At 50.6% G+C, this 23,079-nt stretch overlaps 1 protein-coding gene across 2 annotated transcripts in view; it reads left to right on the top strand.

The window, feature by feature from the left end:
• The window catches only part of LOC146789724 (WD repeat-containing protein 48-like), a 427,316-nt gene that overhangs the window by 307,828 nt on the left and 96,409 nt on the right, over window positions 1–23,079 (top strand). For both annotated transcript variants that reach the window (XM_085632059.1, XM_085632058.1), the window contains exon 8: window positions 10,616–10,692. In XM_085632059.1, the coding sequence (XP_085488185.1) occupies window positions 10,616–10,692 (77 nt within the window). The remainder of the gene's footprint in view (window positions 1–10,615; window positions 10,693–23,079) is intronic.

Below are 23,079 nucleotides of genomic sequence, written 5' to 3'. Positions count from 1 at the left end.
GCTAAGAAGCAATCCCCTGAGGGATTAAAGGCCCATTCCCCAGGGTAAAGGCTGCAACTACGGCATTTGCTCGGGTTGTCTCAGTCCTTGACATCTGCCAGTCTGCAACGTAGGCATCCTTGCACACTAGTCTCCCGTTGTAAATAGATATCTAAAAGGGCTGTCTCACTTATTTCCACCCACGCCCTTTGTTATGCCACAGTGGGACCTTAATTTGGTCCCTACCTATCTGATGTGTGCTCCTTTTGAACCTTTGCACAATTGTCCCCTCCAGCTGTTGACCATCAAAATAACCTTCTTAGTGGTGATTACATCTGCCCGGAGGGTGAGTAAGTTGCAGGCATTATCTTGTTCGCCTCCTTATCTTATGTCCTTTCCGGACAAGGTGGTGCTTCACACCAGGGCATCCTTTTTGCCAAAGGTTGTGACCCCATTCCATCTGGGTCAGTCCATCACTTTGCCCACCTTCTTTGCTGACTCGCATCCCTCTAAGGAAGAGGAGCATCTCCACTAACTGGACCCAAAAAGAGCACTGTCGCTCTACCTTGACCGCACAAAAAAAGAGTTCCGGGTGGATGACCAACTCTTTGTGGGGTACATACGATCAAGGACCATCTCTTCTTCGGTCGTTATTTGCTTCAAGATCTGTTATGCCTTGGCAAAGAAGCAGCCCCCTGAAGGATTGAGACCCCATTCCACCAGGGGAAAGCCTGCGACTACGGCCTTGGCTCGGGGTGTCCCAGTCCAAGATATGTCAGGCAGCGACCTTGGCTTCCTTGCACACGTTCGCAAAACATTTCTGCCTTAATGGTCAAGTGCGCAGGGATGGACATTTTGCACGTTTAGTCCTGCAAGACCTCTTAGTTTAGGATGCAAGTCCGCAACCCACCTCCAGGATGGTATATCTCGGGTAACCGATTCAAAGGAAAAGAATATGCAGCTAGAAGTCTCTATAAGATGAACAAGGTTCGAGGCATGTGGGCTGCTGAATTCATATCTGTGCATAGATCGCCGCCTAGTGTTGGGTCCGGATGTTTGCACGTTGTTGTCCTGGAAGAGTCTTCGAAGTATCCTGAGATAGGTGACTCCTCCCCTGGACCACAGTGCGCATGGGCATCCTCTCCATCCTCAGATTGTTTTTTTCCGCCATTGGGTTTGGATGTGCTTATCTTGACTCAAGTTAGGGAAAAAAGGCCTTTAGTTCGCGTCGGTACTGTTCCCGATCGGTATCGACAGTTACTTGTTAGTTTACTGACTTCACAAACAACTTTTTCGCATCATATCCGACCATCGACGACGATGGAATCGAGGACCCCATTCAAGCGGTGTCCTGTTTGCAATGCGAAATATCCCCATGTCGACGTCCACCCGGTGTGCAACAAATGCCTTTCACCGGATCACGACGAATCCACATGTATGGCCTGTGCCCGATTCCGATCCAAAAAGACTCTCCGGAATCGACGAGCAGCGAGACTTGAAGCGCAGCAAGCGGCACCGGCCCCAACCAACATCTTCAGCGCCGAGGACGAAGATGTGGAAAGCGTGGAGAACCTACCATCCAGCCCCGCTTCCGAACACGATTCCGGATCGGAAGACATCGAAGAACACCTCTTTCACAGGGAAGAAGCCAACACCGAGGTAGGAGACTACGATGAGGCCTTAGGGGCCGAAGAAAGTAGCTCCGGTGATGAGCAAGGCCTACCCGTACAGACGGAGGATATCCCAGTGCGTCAGTCTATGGCTCCGGTCGAAGGATCGCCTTCGGGCCTTACCCAAGACCTATCCCGCAGTTCTTCGGCCCCGCCCTCTGGCCCGGCCTCGGACATCCAGCGAAAGCCATTAGTACCCAAAACGACTGGTTTCCCTTCCTCGAAACCGAAACCAATAGTCGTATCGGTTCCACAGAAACCGAAACCGAAACTGAAACTGACACTGGTCGGATCGAAGCCCACTACACCTTCGACGCCAGCCAAACCCGTCGGCACCGACCGCACCAAACGGGACTTCGGTGCCGAACTCGCAGCAGCCGACGTCGGCGCCGACACACGGAAAAAGGCCATCGGTACCGCCAAACCGCCTCGGCACCCGGCACCGAAACAATCGGCTCCGGCCACGAAGGTCAAAATGGCCGCTGCGTCGTACACCACTACCAAAGCAGCACCTAAGGCCCAATCATCGACGCCGTCGACAGCTACTACCTCTCCTCGACTCGATGACCCCGTGGCTCCAAAGAAGTCCACGCCTGCCTCTACAGAACCGCTCGGCGCCAAAGAACCGTCGGCGTTCCAGGTGCGACAAGTTGCAGCGTCCTTGCAACGCATCAAAGAAAAGGCAGCCCTCCAGGACACGTCGGGCTCCGAGCCGAAAAAAGCTCAAACAGCTTCTCCAGCAACACCCAACATCACTTTTGGCCTGCCGCCATCCACGGCGCCAAAACTGTTTGAAATCAGAACACGTGTCACCCAAACTAGGATCACACCTGCCGAACGCTCTCCTACAGAGACATCACCGTCCCACATCATCGATGCCGACACCGGCAGAATTGTGCTCCACAAGCGGAGAATATCTTCCGAGCAAGCTTTGGACTCCTACCGGATCCCGCTAAAGAAAAAGCTGCCAGCGGATTCGGAACCAGTTCTTTACGAACGTCTCCATACCTCTTACCCGGAGCCACAGTCCTTCTCTCCGACACCCTCAGAAACCGACGTTTTGGAGGACTACATGGGTGACGACGTCCCCTACCCCAGGGAGATGGACCCTGAAGGCCAACAGGACCCTGATCAGGCTTGGGATGACCCTGTAGACCCGGGTGCAGCTATGGATACACAGGACACGCAGCTATATGGCGCGAAAACGTCTCCCACAGAGGACACTGCCGCATTCAACGCCCTCATTGAACGTGCTGCGGCCAATCATGGTGTGCAACTCCACTCTGACACAATCGAGGACGATTTCCTAATGGATACTTTCGCATCCTCAGAAAGGAATATCAAAACTCTGCCCATGTTGAAGGGTGTCCTCAAACCAGCAAAGGACATTTTCAAAGAACCCACCAGGGCAAGAGTAATAAACCCCAGGATCGACAAGAAATATAAGTCGGCGCCTGGGGACCCTACGTACATTGGAGGCCAGTTGCCTCTGGATTCCATCGTAGTCGCTAATGCTCACAAACGGGCGCACTCGCAGACAACTGGTGATGCTCCTCCCCCGGACAAAGAGTCCAAGGTGCTAGAGACCTCCGGCAAACGGGTTGCAGCCCAGGCAGCTAACATATGGCGGATTGCCAATACCCAGGCGCTCCTAGCTCGCTACGATCGTGCACACTATGACACATTAGAAACCCAACATCTCCCTGACCAATACAAAGAAGGAGCAGAGCTCCTCATCAGGGAGGGACAACTCCTCACGAACGCATCCATTAAGTGTGCACTGGATGCCGCAGATACAGCTGCCAGAGCAATAAATACCAGCGTCATGCTACGACGACACGCCTGGTTCTGAATCTCCGGATTCAAACCTGAGGTTCAAAATAACATCCTCAATCAGCCGGTCAACCCCGACTACTTATTCGGACCAGAAGTTGACACCACCCTAGAAAAAATAAAAAAGGACACAGACACTGCAAAGTCCATGGGGGCTCTCCAAACGCAGACCTTTCGGAGTGGCTCCTTTCGTCGCCCCGGAAATAGAGGAGCAGGTAGAGGACAGGGGTCACAGCAAACATACAACAAGGGCAACACACAAGGTACCTACGATAAAAACACCCGGGGTGGATATCGTGGCTCCAGCACAAAGGACAGAGGACGCGGATACGGCAATACCAGGTCCTCCCCCAAGAACAAACAGTGACGCCCTCTCCCTTCCTCCCGACCACATAACACCTGTCGGGGGAAGGCTACAAAGGTTCCTGTCCACGTGGAACACCATCACCACGGACAGATGGGTCAAAGATATTATCAAACACGGTTACTGCCTAGAATTAACCTCCACTCCACCCACAATACCGCCAAAACACCGTCCTATGTCCTCAGAGCACTTAGCGCTATTACAGCAGGAAGTGCTAAGTATGCTGAAAAAAGGCGCAATAGAGGTCGTACCCGTCCATGAGCAAGGTACGGGGGTGTACTCCCTGTACTTCTTAATACCAAAAAAGGACGGGTCACTCAGGCCTATACTAGACCTGAGACCCCTCAACCGCTACATTCTCTCAGAGCATTTCCACATGCTCACCCTACAACAAGTCCTCCCGCTGCTCAAACAGGGAGACTTCCTAGCCACTCTAGACCTCAAAGATGCATATTTCCACATACCCATTCACCCCTCACACAGAAAATATCTCAGGTTCACTATTCAAGGGCAGCACTACCAATTCAAGGTTCTTCCCTTCGGCGTGACAACAGCACCCCGAGTTTTCAAAAAGTGCCTAGCTACAGTGGCTGCACATCTACGGAGGCAACATATTCACGTCTACCCTTACCTGGACGACTGGCTTGTTCAGGCACAGTCAGCCCAGCAATGTGCCAGCCACATGTCCCGCACCATTCACCTCCTTCACAATCTGGGATTCTCACTAAATTACCCGAAATCACATCTCCAACCAGCACACGTACAACAGTACCTCGGTGCGACCATAGACACTCTGGCAGCCACAGCTCAGCCAAATTTAGTGAGGATCAACAGCATGCAAATGCTGATTTCAAAGTTCACACCCCAACACTCCCTTCCTGCGCAAGTGTTCATGCAGTTGATAGGCATGATGGCCTCCTGCATTTTCATAGTCCCACACGCGAGACTACATATGTGCCCGCTTCAGGAGTGCTTAGCACGTCAATGGAATCAGGCTCACGGGCAACTAAACGACCTAGTGTTGGTGAGCGGTCGGGCATACAACTCTCTGCATTGGTGGAATCCACAAAACCTTTGCAAGGGCCGACCGTTCCAAGAGCCTGTTCCACAAATAATACTGACGGCGGACGCGTCTCTCCAGGGATGGGGAGCTCATGTACTCAACTACACAGTGCAGGGACTATGGACAATACAACAAAAGAAGATGCACATCAACCTTCTAGAACTGATGGCAATCTTCCTGGCAATGAAAGCATTCAAGGTACACTTGTGCAACAAAGTCGTGTTGATCCGGACGGACAACATGACTGCCATGTACTACATACAGAAGCAGGGAGGAACACACTCTCCACAGTTGTCTCATCTGGCTCAGAGCATGTGGAAGTGGGCCATTCAGAGGAACATATTCCTCATGGCGGAACACCTCCCCGGCAAGGACAACCAGATGGCGGATCTGCTCAGCAGACACAGCCACCAGATGCACGAGTGGGAACTACACCCGTCAGTGCTCCAACCGTACTTCCAACAGTGGGGTCATCCAGAGATACACCTATTCGCCACAAACGAAAACGCAAAATGCCAAAGCTTTGCTGCCAGGTTCCCACATCCGCAGTCGCAGGGTAATGCGATATGGATGAACTGGTCCGGCAGATTTGCGTACGCTTTTCCCCCAGCACCATTGATACCGCTGGTGGCACGCAAACTCAGACAACACTCACTAACACTCGTCCTGGTTGCTCCAACATGGGCACGCCAACCATGGTACACCACCTTTCTCGAACTTTCCGTGGTGCCGCATCAATGGCTGCGGATCAAACCCGCGCATTTGACGCAGAACCATGGAGAGATTCAGCACCCAGATCCGCAACAGCTGAACCTGGCAATCTGGCTCCTGAAGTCCTAGAGTTTGGCTACCTAAACCTGCCACCTGACTGTATGGACATCATTAAGGAAGCTAGAAGACCCACTACCAGAGCTTGCTATGCAGCCAAATGGAAAAGGTTCGTAATTTATTGCAATAACAATGACATTAACCCGCTAGACGCATCCATCCAAAACATAATTTGTTACCTCTTACACCTATACCGATGCAATCTGGCATACACCTCAATACGTGTCCATTTGACCGCAATATCAGCCTATCTCCAGAACAGGCAGCACCTCTCTTTATTCAGAGTGCCTGCCATCAAAGCATTCTTGGAAGGACTCAAACGAGTAATTCCTCCAAGCCACCCACCAGCTCCAATGTGGAACCTCAACTTGGTCCTCACACGCCTGATGGGTCCACCCTTCGAACCTCTACACTCATGCGAGATTCAATTCCTCACCTGGAAAGTAGCTTTCCTAGTAGCGATCACTTCTCTAAGGAGAGTTAGTGAACTCCAGGCACTAACCGTTCAAGAGCCATTCATACAGGTTCACGCCAACAGGGTCGTACTACGTACCAACCCCAAATTTATGCCCAAGGTGATATCGCAGTTCCACATGAATCAAACCATTGAACTGCCTGTTTTCTTTCAAAATCCACAAACTGTCGCAGAAAGAGCACTCCATACACTGGATGTAAAGAGAGCCCTCATGTACTATATAGACAGGACTAAAGTCTTTAGGAAAACAAAACAACTTTTCGTTGCCTTTGCCCCACACCACAAAGGTAACGCCATCTCCAAAGCAGGTATAGCCAGCTGGATCGTTAAATGTATTCAAATTTGCTATCAAAAATCTAAACGCACATTAACGATCCCCCCACGGGCCCACTCAACACGTAAGTTAGGGGCCTCCATGGCTTTCCTGGGAAACATTCCTTTGCATGATATATGTAGAGCAGCCACCTGGTCCACTACACATACATTTACCAAACACTATTGTGTAGATGTGCAATCAAAACAGCAGGCAGCTGTAGGACAGGCTGTTCTCAAAACTCTTTTTCAGACCGCTGCAGCTGGCACTGGTAGCCGCCGCTAATAGAGGGTACTGCTATATATTCTATGCACAGATATGAATTCAGCAGCCCACATGCCTCGAACTGAATATGCTACTTACCAGTATGCATCTGTTCTTGGCATGTAGGGCTGCTGACATTCATATCGCCCACCCTCCTCCCCGGCGCCTGTAGCAGCTGCAGCTCTCAGAATTACTGTAAGCATGGTCATCACTTTCTGTATCTACTCCATCACTGCCACAATGGCGAAAAACAATCTGAGGATGGAGAGGATGCCCATGCGCACTGTGGTCCAGGGGAGGAGTCACCTATCTCAGGATACTTCGAAGACTCTTCCAGGACAACAACGTGCAAACATCCGGACCCAACACTAGGCGGCGATCTATGCACAGATATGAATGTCAGCAGCCCTACATGCCAAGAACAGATGCATACTGGTAAGTAGCATATTCATTACTTCTCTTCAGTAATGTATTATCTGGTAGAGACTCTATCTAGCGGCAAAATCCTTACAGCCCCACCCATGCCTCCCAGCTTTGCGGACTGATATTGTAGGGCTAGTGTTGTTCCTTGTTACAGGGCTCTAGTTTTGCACACAACTATGTCAGTTGCTTCGTGGTTCTGCACTTCTGGCATGGAAAAAACAAAAAGTAGTGATGTCTGCGCACCTGGGTGGCGCCTATATAAGCACCACGACATCATATCCGACGATAACGATGCCACGCGGAGCCGAATGGAGCCACCCGACGTTGCGTGCAAGGGGTATTGCTCAGCAAAAGTTTCCGGATCCAGCCGGACGCCTGGGAAATTCAAAGATAAGTAATCTGCAGCTAGATCATCTCTACCAGATAATGCGTTACCGAATGCAAGCAACTTGTTCGTTAAGCAGAGTATCCATCAGGAAGATAGTTACTGAAGGCATGTAACTTTTTCTTATGGCACATTAGGGTCATGTGATCCAGTCATACAATTGTCCAAGAGCAGATGTGACATTGGAACATATGGCTTTTGATTCCAAAAGTGTCATCCAAGTAACACCTTTGCACCTCGGCAAAGTTTAAATTAAATTGTTGGAAAACCACACTCCCACACTAGAAGGGTGGTGGTGGTCTCCCGGACACACTGTGGTAGCTTGGCTCGAGTGGTCAGGAATCAGGCTCCGTGCTAAGCATACGACATACCCAAACAATAACCATGCGTGCATCCGTTCCAAAAACGACTCTACACCGTAAAAATTATGAAAATATCTTTCTTTATCTTCTTTTTCTCTTAGTTGCTGATTGGATAAATAAATAACAATCACAATATACAAACTTTTTAAATAGTGCAGGTCAAATAAATACTGGCTTAATGATTCAATAAATAGGGGTGATCATAAATAAAGAAGGCATAAATATAAGTGCAGTACATACAGGCAATTAAATATTCTGAGGCAATAAATACTGTAAACCAATAAATATTGTGCATCAATAAATACTGTGGACCAATAAATACAGTGAAGCAATAAATAGGTTAAATACAATAAATACAGTGCCCCTAATAAATACTTAAAAGCTGACAGTGACACTCATAGAATCAGATCACTTTTGAATTCCTAAGGGCTGATTTGGCCCAGGCACAGCTTGTGGGGATGTGGAAGGCTTGGGGGTGTCTACTCCCTGGCTTGGACAAGGCTGAGGCCTAAACTGAGGTAGATCAAGGGGGGAATACCAGAGACCTGGCTCTCTCCCTCCACACAACTTCTCTAGATTAGTCCCAGCTCACCCCTGGCACAGTCAGGTTGGTTCCAGCACCTCCCTAGCCCCTTAGAGCAGTCTCTCAGGTCTCCACAGGGCCTTAGGCGCCCTCTACTCCACTTACTGCCCTTTTTCTGATGCTCCGACGCCGCTGGAGTCGTGTCGACGCCGTGAGGCGGTTCCAGCTCGATGTCGGCGGCCTCGGCACAATGTCAGTTCTTTGACGACGCCGGCAGGCGGCTCCGGTCTCGATGTCGGCGGCCTCGGTTCGATCTCGACCTCCGATTCGATGGCGTCGGGCAGTCTTTACTCGATGTCGACTTCGGGCGGCTCCGGTCCGATGGCGACCTCGGATTCGATGACGTCGGCCGGCCTTGCCTCGATGTCGACTTCCGGCGGCTCCGGAGTGCGATCCTCACTCCCGACCTCCGGTGCTCCTCTCCTTAGGTTTCCGGCGACTCCGGAGTGCGACCTCCACTCCCGACCTCCGGCACGATTCTCTCAGGTTCCGGCGACTCCGGAGTGCGATCCTCACTCCCGACCTCCGTTACAATTCACCTCGGTCTCCGACGACTCCGGAGGGCGGACTTCACTCCTCCGATGACGCCGCTCACTCGACCTCGGGTGACTTCCTCCTCGACCTCTGGTATTCCTCACGACCTCTGACGGCGCCCTCTCTCGACCTCTGGCGGCTCCGGGTACGACGTCCGCTTTCCAGTCGGCGCCGCTTCTCCCCCTCGGGCTCCCGGTCTTAGGCTACTCGACGTCGGACTTCAGGGAAACCAGTTTCCAGGTCAGGATCTTGCTGTTCTCTTGTTTCTAAGGCCTGTTCCTGCTGTCCAGGTCCTTAGGATGGTTTTTCTGGCTTCTTCCCACACAGGGCTCTAGGCTGGGCTCCGTCAGTAGGGACTAGTATCAAGGGTGGGTTTATGGACCCCACTCCAGGCACAAGTTTCCACCCCTGCTGCTTCACTCCTTCCTCCTTCAAGTTTTTGCTGCTCACTCTTCACCAGTCAGGTGCCAACTGCCAGCTCCAACTGCCAACTCTCTGACTTAGCTTCCCAACATTCTAAACCGCCTCCAACTGTCACAGGGTTCTGGAATGTTCTGGAAGGTGCTGGTAGGTTCCAGTGGATGCTGGTGATGTCACAGATGGCCACCATTTTGTGCTCCAGGCCCTCAGACAGAAGTTTCAGGGGTAGGTAAAATGGCTCCCTGAATCTGCAGCAACACGAAAAAGTCTGGTGGTTCCCAAAAAGGAAAAATTCAAACAGGGTTTGAGGCAAAAGTGGGACAAAATAAATAATGATGAGGAGGGACCACCCAAAGGGCTGACAGGTCTAACATAAATGAAGACTGATATCTAACCCATATCGTAGAACATTTTTGTAGTGATTAATTTGCCCCTTTAGATCCGAGGGTTTGGAGCCATTTGTCACTGCGTAGTCCTCCCTCACCCTTCAAGGCTAAAAATGTTAGTGTAATAATAAATTTATGCAAAAACAATTGATGGACAGAATGCAGAACAATGTCATACATTCACCCCAGTACAGAGATCTGGGCCTAAATCCATCGTTTTTTTGCTCATCATGCCATTCCAGTTTGAACCCAGTCATATGCAATTGTCTTGACCCTGTGCCCAATGGGAACAGTCCAGCCCGAACTACCAGGCCCGGTCCTCCCTGGACTGGAAACAAGCATCCTAGGACCGGTTTCGGAGTTTCACCCCTCTTCAACCTGGATAGCTTGACTTCAGTGTCATGGAGAGCATGGGACCCACGTCTGGGCATTCCCGTCCCACTCGGGGTGACAAATGCAAATACAACAATTTATGGACAGAATGCAGAACAATGTCATACATTCACCCCAGTGCAGAGATCTGTAATAATAAACTTACCCATCTAAATCTTTGAATCTGATGCCTTTCTCCTTAAGAATTCTAAATAACTGTGACTACCTGATTTGTTTTCCAGACACAAAACATATGCATTGAATGGGGGAGTCATCAAGTGTATGAACAAAGCATAGGTTGTGAACATTTAACCGGAGCAGTAAACAGCATTTGTAATGTAATGTTTTTATTGTCTTTTAGAAAAACATGCCAAAATTCAACAAAATTCCCTTCTACCTCCAGCCTCACTCATCATCTAGGGCAAAAACATTGAAGAAGTAAGTTCTTGTTTTCTTCTCTTTCAAGCAGCTAGGGTTTGTGTTTTTGACACATAGCTAACATTATGGAATAATTCCTTTGGTCTGAACATTAACTCTCCATGCCCTTGTCTGTTATGGAGTTATCATTTTCAGTACTGGGATAAATTATTCCACCTCAAATTCTTTATCATTTTTTCATAGGTTTGAATATGAACATTTTCATTTTGCTAATTTGAGATGGGGAAAGAAATAATTCCTATTCTTTACTTTGTTTCTACTTCACTCTTGATGTAGCAGTGCGATGGCTACTTTGAAGAAGACTGGATTCAAGCCTTCCAGGGAGTGTGGGGGACATATGTCCACCACGGATCCCCACAACAACTTTCTTTGGTGCCTTTTATCGCACCACGACGTTGAAGGATGTTCCAGCTGTCTGAAGATGTATCTGAAGGCGTTGAAAGAGCGCAAGGCCAAGCTGTTCATGGCACGGGCGAAAAAAGAGAAGAGGGGTCGCAAGAGATCTAAATCTAACTCGTCGACTACCCATACCTCGAAGTCGAGACAGAAGAAGCGGCGAAGGCATGGATCTCAACGTCTATCTCCGAAGAGTAGGGCTTTGAGGTCGCCTTTCCCAGCTCTCCTTCTCCACAGGTGACTCTTACCCATTCTCCGACGCCCAGGGGTTCATTGGCGCCCTGGGTTTTCCCGGCGCCCAGGGAGTCTTCGCCTTTACCAGATCCGATGACCCCGGCACCGCCGCCACCACAGCTCTCCACGCAGCCTCGAATGGATCCTGACCCGATAGTACTAAATCCTTATTCACCCTTTCCAGGTCCAGTGTCTGATCCATTGCATTTTCTCAATGCGATGTTTGGCATGTTTGCCAAGGCATCCTGTCCTACCGGTGTGCCATCTGGCCCCGTGGTTCTGCTTGCCTATAACTTGGGCATCCCTCAGCAATATGCCCAGGCACTCTTCGTGCATATCATTCCAACGGCGCCGTCATGGCAGTTTCCGGCTCCAAGGTTTTCAACGCTGATACCACAGTCTCCAATGCCATCTGGTGTTGTGCCGATGCCTTTTCAGCTTCAAGCGGGCTGTTGCCCGCTTCCGAAGGTCCTCCGGTGCCGATGTCCTTGGCGCCGCCGATCCCGAAAATGCGTTCCATTAGAGAAGCCCAAAGGCTTCTGGAGGAATAGGAGTACCAGCAGGATCAGGCGGAAGGAGGAGAAATCCTCAACTCCGTTGATGAATTTGAGGTCCTTTGTGAGGCCAGTGGCTTAGGGACTTCCCCCGTAGTGGGAGTTTTTGTCCCCAAAAGCCTTACATTCACAGTATGTTACACCATACCATGCTGTCATCAGAAAGGCTGCTGACCTTTTGGACCTTCAACTGTCTATGACTGAGATCAGGTCAAATATACTTACTGAGGTGTTGCATTCTCCACCTTCTGTTATGGAACCTCTGTTTGTTGCCTTTCAATGAGGCTTTGACTGAGCCAATTTTGGAGGTGTGGCAGAAACCCTTATCAGCCCCTGCTGTATCAAGGACTGTGGCAAGACGATATAAGCCTGCTCCTGGTGATCCCGCTTTCCCTACTGCCCATCCTTCACCAGAAAGCTTGGTGGTACAGGCTTCTTGTTCTAAGCAGTCGGCTGGGTCTTTCCCCACCCCTCCGTGGGACAGGGACTCAAAGAAAAAGGAGCAGTATGTCAAGAAGGCTTTCTCCTATGCATGTATGGCGTTAGTCAACCACCACCACATGCTTGTTGGGGAGGTATATCCATGCCTTAATGGACTCAGCTAAACAGTTGACACCCAAGTTACCAGAGGATGACCGTAGATCCTTTTTGGAAGTTTTGGCAGACACGCAGGCTGCAGCCCGTCGGGTGATAAAGTCTGGCTGGATGCTACAGATTCTGAAGCCAGGTGATGGGTTCCTCCAGGAGGCATGCTTGGCTCAGTTCTTCGGGGTTCTCTCCGGATGTACAGGCTACTCTTCTTGATCTGCCTTTTGATGGGTCCAGACTTTTTGGTACAAAGGCGTATTCGGCTTTACAACATTTCAAGGACAGTAGAGTTACTGCAAAATCCTTGGGACTGCAGTCCCAACCTAGGGGTTATGGATGTAGGAGGTACCGAGGTTTTGGGAAGACTGCTTCCTTTTGAGGCCGTCAGCAGCCACAGCAGCAGCAGACCCCTCTGTACAAATTGTGCAGAGGAAAGGGTGGAGGCTGTCTGCAGGGGGCCTCTCGGCACAGTCCTCTCCCTGTTCTTCCTCCACTATACCCACCACTGGTACCATGCGAAAGCAGCCCTAGATCCCCCATCTTGGAGCATGTTGGTCCGGTAGGGGGTTGGTGTCCCATTTTCTGCAAATGTATTATATCAGACCTTTGGGTTTTGATTCTTGTAGAGAATGGGTACGCCCTACCCTTCCAAGAGTTTCCACCTCCTTGCCCTCCTCGCCAGGGCTGGTTTTCAAGGACCAATTGCTGCTCCTGTAGCAGGAGGTTCTTGCCTTACTGCAGAAAGGTGCGATAGAGGTGGTTCTAGAGAAGGAATGGGGGCAGGGATGTTACTCATGTTATTTCTTGATCCCCAAGAAGGATGGCAGGTTATGGCCAATGTTAGACCTCAGGGTCTTGAATTTTTACCTCAAGCAGGAGAAATTCTAGATGTTGACCCTAGCTCAGGTTCTTCTGGCGCTGCAGCAAGAAGACTGGATGGTGTTGATCGATTTACAGGATGCGTATTTTCACATTCCCATCCTGAAGTCGCATCGGAAGTATCTCGGTTTTACAGTAGGGTCTCCGCACTACCAGTTTGCAGTCCTCCTGTTGACTTACTTCCGCACCTTGGGTCTTCACAAAGGTGATGGCGCTGGTGGCAGCTCATTTCAGAAGGTCGGGGATTCCAGTTTTCCCCTATCTGGACGACTGGCTGCTCAAAGCAAAGTCACCTGAGATGGTGCTGCATCATCTGCAGGTAACAACACGGCTGTTGTTCGACTTGAGTTTTTTGATAAATGTACCCAGATCTCACCTGGTGCCCTCTCAGCTCAGCCTGTTCATAGGGGCAGTACTGGACACTAATGTGGTTTGAGCTTTCCCGCCTCCGCAGAGGATTCTCAACATTCAGGAGATGATTCCTTTGTTTCACAATGGAGCGGTTGTTCCAATCCTGAAGGTCCTACGCCTGATCGGTCTGTTCGCTTCCTGCATACTGTTGGTCAACCATGCATTCTGGCACATGAGGGCACTCCAGTGGGGTCTCCGCAGGCAGTGGTATCCGCACAATGCAGATCTCAGGGAGATGATCAGAATCTCCAGACACACTGCAGTGGAGCTGTCTTGTTGGAGTGTGCCATGCAACCTGTCTCAAGGGAAGCCTTTTCAACCTCCTCCACTGGTGGTCACAGTGATCACGGATGCCTCCACTCTAGGGTGGGGTGCTCATCTGGGGGATCTGGAGATCAAGGGAATTGGTCTCCGGAGGAAAGGTTGCTCCACATCTACCTTCTGGAATTGCGGGCAATACGTTTGGCTCTCAAGGCCTTCCTTCCCTCCCTTCGCGGTCAGTTGGTTCAAGTCCTGACGGACAACACTACCGCGATGTGGTACATAAACAGGGAAGTGTAGGGTCGTATTGTCTCTGCAGCGAGGCTCTGCGACTCTGGTCCTGGGCTCATGGCCATCAGCTTTGTTTAATTGCAAATTATCTGTTAAATGTAGGTGCAGACATTCTCAGTCGGCAGTACTCGGCTGATCACGCGTGGCGGCTGCATCCGGAGGTGGTCCATCACATCTTCATGATGTGGAGGTTTCCTCGGTTGGACCGTTTTGCCACTCAAGAGAATGCACACTGTCCCTCATTCTGCAGTCTTCAAGAGTCGATGCTGGGAGCGTTTGGGGATGTGTTTCAATTGGATTGGGGCTCACAACTCCTTTAAGCATTTCCCCCCCATACCCTTGTTTCCTCGAGTTCTGAGTAAGATTTACCAGGACAGGGCCCAAGTCTTATTGATCGCCCCGGATTGGCCAAGAAAAGTGTGGTGCACAGACCTTCTTCACCTCTCATCACACCCTCCGCTCCATCTCCCCCTCTGGGCAGACCGCCTCTGGCAGTCGCAGGGGCAGATTCTACACCCCACCAACAGAGCCTGCTCCTATATGCTTGGAGATTGAACGGGGCAATCCGAGTTCGTTCTTTCTCCCACCGAATGTGGTGGATGTTATTTTATCATCCAGGAGACACTCCACCAAATCTATTTATTCTTCTTGATGGTCCAAGTTTGTGAAGTGGTGTTGAGAGAGATCCATTGATCCTTTGAAGGACCATTTATCTGTGTCAAAGCAGTCTACATCAAAACCATTGCGCCAAATGAACAGTCTCCAAAGAGACGGTTGAAAAGCCCTCATAAGGACATTTTGGCACCAAAGTCCAAGTTGACCCTGCAAGAATATGTACCCGAGGAAGGGGAAGGCCCTGTTATTGAGAGACTTCAACAGGACCTTGATTCACACCAGGAGGAGATTTATGACTGACAGCCCCAGACACCTGACAGCCCCTACAAACTCATCCCAGCCAGATGGTACAACCAATTAGTACACGGTTATAGAGAGGGCAGCAGCATGGGGGCATGGTCTGCCGGGATGGCCGAGTAGGCGTCTCTGCCGAAGCTCCCCTCGACAGCAGAATAATTTACCATTTTCCTCCCTTAATCCTGACCATTAACCCACACAATATAAAGTAATAGTATTTCTGCTCACCTGTGGGATCCGGGAAGTGCCGACATCCCTTGGTCTGAGGGGCGCTCCGGAGCTGGGAGCGGACTAAACGACGAACCCGTCAACTCCAGGCTGCGTGCATGAATGGAGTCTCCTGGAAGCTCTGGGAATCCCTGCAACCGAGAGGAAAACTTGGCTGCAAGGCGGATGGAGGAGATAGCAGGACTGCGCCGACCTCACACAGGGAGATCATGGAGACAGGGTCCCGGAGTCGGGGAAGAAACCATGGCGAGGAGGCCACCGATCTCCAGAAACAGAGGGAAGGCGATGCCGGACCGATCGAGTGGCCAGGGCGTTGCAGACTGTACTTGGCCAATTCCTGGTGGCCTGTTCCCTCCCGGGCAGTGAAGAAAGCAGGGAAGAGTGTCTGGTTGTGACCTGGGTAGAGAAGGTGGAACGGAGTCTGCTGACTTGAGTGGCCGTGAAGCGAAAGTTGGGCCTGGCTGGCGCCCGACGCCCTGGATCTCTCCCCTGGGGCCTGGAAACCACAGGTGGGAAGGCCACCTGATGCCTACCGATGCAGGGTGAAGGAGATTACTGAGTCGGGCGGCCAGGACACAGGGGCCGTGCCCTGCCGAGCTCCGCAATAGCTGCATTGATTCTGGGGTAGCCGGTGCACATCCCACTTCAAGCCAGAGTGAGTAGGCAACTGCGCGCTGGCTCACCCTTGTGCTGGATGATGGCCCGCCCTGCGGCCCAGGGCCTGTCAACGAGGGGAAGCAGTGATTGAGACGAGAAGATAGAGAAATCCAGAGGCCTGCTAAACAGGAGAGATCCGGCGGTTCGAGGTGGAGCGGCTGAAGGAGTTAGAGACGGCTCAGTATAAAAACAAGCATTTGCAATGCAATCAGTCTCGTCTTTGGGACCTTATATGTTTTTAGCGAGGCAGACAAAGAAAACAATGCGGAGGTCCCTGTCCTTAGTGGAACAAGTTATGCCCTACCACCCCACTCACCGGTGTGGTACCTCCACAGGCTCCTCCACCACAGGAAAGAGACAGCTGCAGGCTCTATGGCTTTCCTCTACTGTAGGTGGGGGGCACCGCTCACTCAACACAAATCATCTCCACCGCTAACTGTGCTTAGCCTGATCTCCACACGCCAGCCCCCTCTGACCTTTCTTCTCGCCCCCCCCCCACCACACACACACACACACAGACAGCCTCCATGCGGTATGCACCGCCTCAGGCCATCACGAACTCCAGCATGCAGCTGTCTAGACCAGAGGGCACACGTTTGCACTGAAGGTGCCCTGCTGTCTGCCCAAATTCCCTTGTATATATAGTGGTACTAGCAGCAACACCTAAGCGTGCGGGTGCATGTGGGTGGGCGTGTATGTGTTTGCATGCGTGCGATTGACTGTGTATGTTTGTGGACGAGCGAGACTGCATGTGGGTGAGCACACGGGCGCGTGTTTGTGGTGGGGCACTCTTAACAAAGCAACTTTCCCAGTTACAGAATAGTTGCCTTCAAATGAATCTTTGCGCGCAGTCCGTCTGCGTGCACAGAGTACACTGGACTGTAGTGGGATAGCGCGCACACACCATATTGGATCTCTGGGCACTTCTTAAGCCGGTGTGAAGTGTTTGAGGTAAGTGCACATTACATCTGTGCTCAGATTCAGCTTGTTTGTGATAGGTTATTAGAAACGCAATAGAATATCCTGAATGTGTGAACAAACTGCATCAAATCAGAACACACTGCCTGTGTGCACACATTCACCAGGCCTGAGGTAATGAGGCCGTTGTGTTAATTAAGGCTCCCTGTTTTCCGTTTTTTCTGCATAGACCGCATGATCACCCGCGGTTCTGGTAGGTAGGCATTTCTGAGTGCACACATCACATGCTGATCTTGGATTGGTTTTCCTGTTCGTTTGCACAAACCCAGCACTGTTGTGCTCATGTGCACACCTCCAGTGGGTCACCTTTGGGTCTCGCTGGCAGTTTGTGCACCCCCGGCAGTGCTGAGCTCGGTTTACCTGCCTAAGTGTGCAAATCAGATTGCATAACCCAGCTGTATAGCGCTTGGCTGCTCTGTCAGTGAGCACACCCCCAGCTAGGCAGCGCTATGTTTGCCTGGCTACCCCACATCAGTGGACTACTACTTTCCCAGTGTCTGCAAGCGGTGCACGGTGTCAGCTGCATTCTTGTAGGCTTACCTCTCCGCGTGCCCTTCACGCTTGCAGTTGGTCTGCGCTAGATTTGCCTTTCATTCCACCCCCCTCAGCTGGGCAGTACCTAGCTGCCGTTGCGCACAGCACAGCTGATATAGCTCGTCGGTGCGCGCACCTACTTGCAGCTATACCAGATATCCTAGTCCGTGCACACACACCTCAGCTGGACTGCACTGGGTCTACTGCAGGCAGAAACACTCTTGATCGTGGCAGCGATTTAAAAGGCAGAGCAACCATAAACTTTTCGCCAAATCAAGCGCCGTTAAAATAGGTCATAGACACGTGTTATTGTTGACAGCACCTAAAAAGTCAGGGGTGCATGGAGCGCTGCGGTGCCCTGCCCAGGCTGCACGTACCTTCCCTTGTCCACTGTGTTTGGAAGCTTAGGCTCTTGCCTGCCATTGGTAAAGCTGCACCTATCTTCCCTCATCCCCCATGGCTTGGCTGCAAGCTGAGGCTCCTGCCTGCCCTCGGTAAAGCGCACCGCAGGACGCGCATTAGCATATGAGCCGCCATGCTGCTGTGGACAACGACTCTTCTGCCTTCTCACAGCCGCGCTTCCGCTTCCAGGTAACGTCTGTATTGCACATGTGTTGAGGACAAGTCAGGCAAAATAGTGCGAATGCACTCAGCCAATCCCAGGTTCAAACAAGCATTTACAAATGCAATAGGACTCGTATTTATGCAAGCCCTATTGCATTGTAAACAAAAGTGCGGGCGTCCAAAAAGGCACGAACGGGAGGGGTGGGGGGGGGGGGCGGGTTGTGGTGGGCAGAGAAGTCACGGACTGCGGGAGTGAATGGGGGAAGGCAGGGTAACAAAAGAGTTTTTAAAGTAAAGGGGCCGATAGCCATGGAGGGAGAAAAATGACGACGTGGTCGCCAGGAGGCGGGACTAACCTGCCAAAAACCATAGTGACCACACCGTCATCCGCTCCACTCAACACGCATGCACAGACGTCACCCAAAGATTACACTGACACTTTCATTATGGGTGAAGTACTGCTGCAGGTTTATTTCATACAACATAAGTATGACGATAAGTGGGTTATCTTACGGGCGATCCAGGGCAAGCAGCCCCTCGCTGCTCCGCCCGCCTTGCGAGCCAGCACGCACGGTGGGTCGATGCCCGACAGTGCGGCACATTTTTTGCAGATCCTCCTTTGGATCACGTGATCTAATACTCCTGCCCCTTTTAACGGGGGCGGAGCGTGTTGTGGCACACCCCCGGTTGGTCAGGCCCCCCAACCGCCCGAAGGGCTAACGGGGCGCCGTCGCGGTCTTCCCAGAACCTCCTTCGGCTCCCGGACCTTGGCTCGGGCACCCTTACTGTGCCTGACAGGGGTACCCTTACTGTACCGCCTGTCGCAGAGGTACCCTTACTGTACCCTTCTGCCTCCAGATCGCCCTGTAACTCCGCCTGCAACGCAAGAAAAAACATTAAAACATTCCAATAGCGCGCTGCCTCTGCCGCGCAGGGTAAGCGGAAAGGGTGGGAATTCGCGTGGCCAGGAGGAGCGGCGCAGGAAGCAGAGGAAGATCTGAGGGGGTGAGGCACTTAAAAGGGGGGGCTAGCCTCGCCCACCCTCGTGGCACGCCTCCCCAAGACAGAACCCATTGGGGGCTCCACTCCCCGGGGCGCGGCCTCACTAGAGAGGCGGAGCAGGGGGGGGGAGGAGGCTCCGACTGGCGGCCACTAGAGGGCTGCCCTGCTGATGTCCCCCTGCGTGAGACGTGGGCAGCGGCATAGTGACCACACCGTCATCCGCTCCACTCAACACGCATGCACAGACGTCACCCAAAGATTACACTGACACTTTCATTATGGGTGAAGTACTGCTGCAGGTTTATTTCATACAACATAAGTATGACGATAAGTGGGTTATCTTACGGGCGATCCAGGGCAAGCAGCCCCTCGCTGCTCCGCCCGCCTTGCGAGCCAGCACGCACGGTGGGTCGATGCCCGACAGTGCGGCACATTTTTTGCAGATCCTCCTTTGGATCACGTGATCTAATACTCCCGCCCCTTTTAACGGGGGCGGAGCATGTTGTGGCACACCCCCGGTTGGTCAGGCCCCCCAGCCACCCGAAGGACTAACTGGGCGCCGTCGCGGTCTTCCCAGAACCTCCTTCGGCTCCCGGACCTTGGCTCGGGCACCCTTACTGTGCCTGACAGGGGTACCCTTACTGTACCGCCTGTCGCAGAGGTACCCTTACTGTACCCTTCTGCCTCCAGATCGCCCTGTAACTCCGCCACAGCTCTGGGGAGGCTCCCGTCGCTGCCAGAGCCCCCCCTTCCTCCCTTCGCTGTTATGGGTGCCCTGCCCCTGCGAGCTGGCTTTAGTGGGCTATATTATGGAACCTGTTCTGTGGCTCGCAAATAACATCAATAATTTGCAACTTTACTCAGAACACCAGCGCAGACTAACAACGGGGATTTCCACCAAAAGTGAATTGGCGCAAGGATGTCTCTTGGCCCCACTGCTGTTCAGCTTATACGTCACAGATGTTCCTAACTTCTTTGCGATGCACCTGCCGTTCATCCAAACGTAATTGTGTGACGATCTAATTAGTGTCCTTTGTCGCTTAGAAGTGTGTTTCCAACAGCTACAGCACAATAAAGCAAGATGAAGGTAACGTGTGAGTTACTACCTTCCCTACGTTTATCAACACAAGCTGACATCACGGGTATTTAATGATGGGATGGGTGCTTACAAACTGTGAACATCAGACAGTAGGGGGGGCAACAGCCTCTGTCTTTGTACTCTCACCCAGCACACGGGCAATATAGCTCACTGTCCCTGGCTGCTTCATGACACTGTCTCTGAATAGATAATGCCACCCTTGGCTAGTGACAGCATTCTTGGCAAGTGATTCGTTGAGACAATCTCACTTTCCTACATCCCGCAATAAAATAGATAAAACTGCTAACTCTGCCGTATTCACCTTTTCGGCCAACGCTCCCTATGTTTGTTTCCTTTCACATCTCATTATTATCCTATTGTTTACCACCAAAGACCAATATCTCAGCAACATCCCCCGGTTTTGGCCTCCCCACTGCCAATAATGACCTGGCATTCTCGGGATCTTCCTTAACTAACCAGATAATACGAGTTATATTGCATATTCTAGCAAATCAAGTTACATTAATTGGATGGTGGAGTCTTATTCCAGCCTTGTTCTTCAATCGTTCATATAAATTCAAGCTACGATAAATTTTATGAATATGAACAACAGACAGTATGTGGGCAACAGCCTCTGTCTTTGTACTCTCACTCAGCATACGGAAAACATATGCTCACTGTCCCCGGCCGCTGCATGTCAGCGTCTCTGAATGGTTAATGCCACAACCTTAGCTGGTGACAGCATTATTGGCAAATCATTCGTTCGGACAATCTCGCCTTCCTACAGCATGCCAAGACAAATGAATGAAAGATCGATAAAAACTGCTAACTCTGCCGTATTTGCCTTTTCGGCCATTGACTCCCTACTTTTGCTTCCCTTCACATTTTATTACTATCCTATTATTACTGCAAATTAACCAATATCTCATCAACAACTCCTTGTTTTAGCCTTTCTACTGCCAATAATGACCTAGCATTCTTGGGATCTATCGTAACTAACCAGGTAATACAGGCTTAATGAATATTTTGCAAATTAAGTTACAGTAAATAGGTGATGAAGTCTTCTTCTAGCCTTGCTGTTCAATGGTTCATATAAACTCAAACTAAGATAAATATTATTGAAATATTTCAGTTCATTCTTACTTTTAATTTACTTATAATTAAAGTTCATCACCTGAAAACGATACCCACAACCGCCCTGGCTAAAGTGCGGGGGATAGGTCTTATTGAGGCAACCCGGCCTGCTTTTGGTTGCAGGGGATTGCCCCCCCAGTGTATATCTGGACCTGTTTCTATATGTTGCCTTCAGGTGATACTCCTGCAGGCCTAACCCATGGCTTTGGTGCCCGGCTCAGTGTGCTGATGGCTGGTGTTTGATCAAAAGCTTGATCAACCATAAAAATGTGTGCCTGTGTAATATGTACCTTTCATGCACAGTTATTACCAATAAATTGTAACTTGTATTAGCAAAAAGGGGGCCAAGTACTCTTGGTGCTGAATAACAGATGTTTATTGCTCTCCAACTCAATGGTACTCATTTTAAACATCTCCGAATGATACTAAGCTGGAAAGACCCATAGGGATCAGAACTGTGGCCAAACCCAGGCCATTATAGTCCCCTAGGCCACCCGGCCAGACTCTACAATTTAGCACACTTCTGGCACCCTTTGCTGTACACGTTGCACAAATGAAATCAGTATTGAAAGTGGGAGCGCTTAGCATAGAGCCAGTCTAACTACTTGAGGAACCATGAACCCTAGAGAAAATTCTTGTCACATACCCAGATGAGCTGTATGACAAGCTGCACTCAATACCTTAGCATTCCTTATGGCAACTTGACTATTCACGAGGTGCACATAATACATTGATACTATTTCCCAACTACACCGCTCCTTACAAAGGGGCAGAAAGTTCATAAACAGCCCAATTCTTTCGGATCGTCCAAATGATGCGGCAGGTGACTAAAACTATAATTAACGGACTGCTATGACATTTTCCGGAAACGACTATATGTTCCCAACTTCTAGCCACAACACATTTACTAGAAATGTTTTACGTGTTCATGATGCAAAATTGGTAGCTACATGACTTGCATTTTTATCATGTCCCTCACATTGCATTTTTATCATGTCCCTCACATATAGAGGTGGGTGCTCTACACCGACTTCGGTTTTGTTTTTTTTTTTTCTTCCTTTCTCACTCTTCCTGGTTTTTTTAAGGGTGTCAGCTCCCCCACTACAGTCCTCCGCTCTATCCACTGAGCAATCGAAGGCTCATGAGAACTGAAAACAAACAAAGCCTGCATATCCCTCCACATCCTTTGTACAAAAGCGCCACTTTCCAAACCGCAGTAAGCAATCAATAACGTAGTCCTTTAACAGGACTTAATTATGTATTGAGGGTTGCATGATGGTGTCTGCGTGAGTTTCGATTTTTGTTAAATCCCCCCAGTTAGAAGTCAGCTTCCTCCCCCACGTAACTATGGTTGTACAGGCAGGGGATGCTGTTTAATAGAAGCATCCTGTAACATGGCGAATCTTGAATGGAGAAAATCTGGATTGAGGGGAGGTTTGCAATGTGCCCATAATTGCAGTCACTGCACCCCATGTGGGGTGACCCATACACAGCCCCTCCAGCTTCCTTGCTATAGTCCTAGCCCCGGTAACCCTACCTGCTGACCAACCTGACCCTTGGTGCTGAACCAACCATGCCCTGGTTCACTTTGGATAGCCCGGAATTGCTAGCCCACCACAGGGAGAAATGGGAGAGCCTAAATCTTGGAGATACTGGAGGATTTAGTAATATGCAGTTCTAGTGGTA

The sequence above is a fragment of the Triturus cristatus genome, chromosome 10 (genome assembly GCF_964204655.1).
Source record: "Triturus cristatus chromosome 10, aTriCri1.1, whole genome shotgun sequence".
Lineage (NCBI taxonomy): Eukaryota > Metazoa > Chordata > Amphibia > Caudata > Salamandridae > Triturus > Triturus cristatus.
The sequence above is the reverse complement of the archived record's forward strand: the minus strand, read 5'-3'. Positions and strand labels throughout refer to the sequence as shown.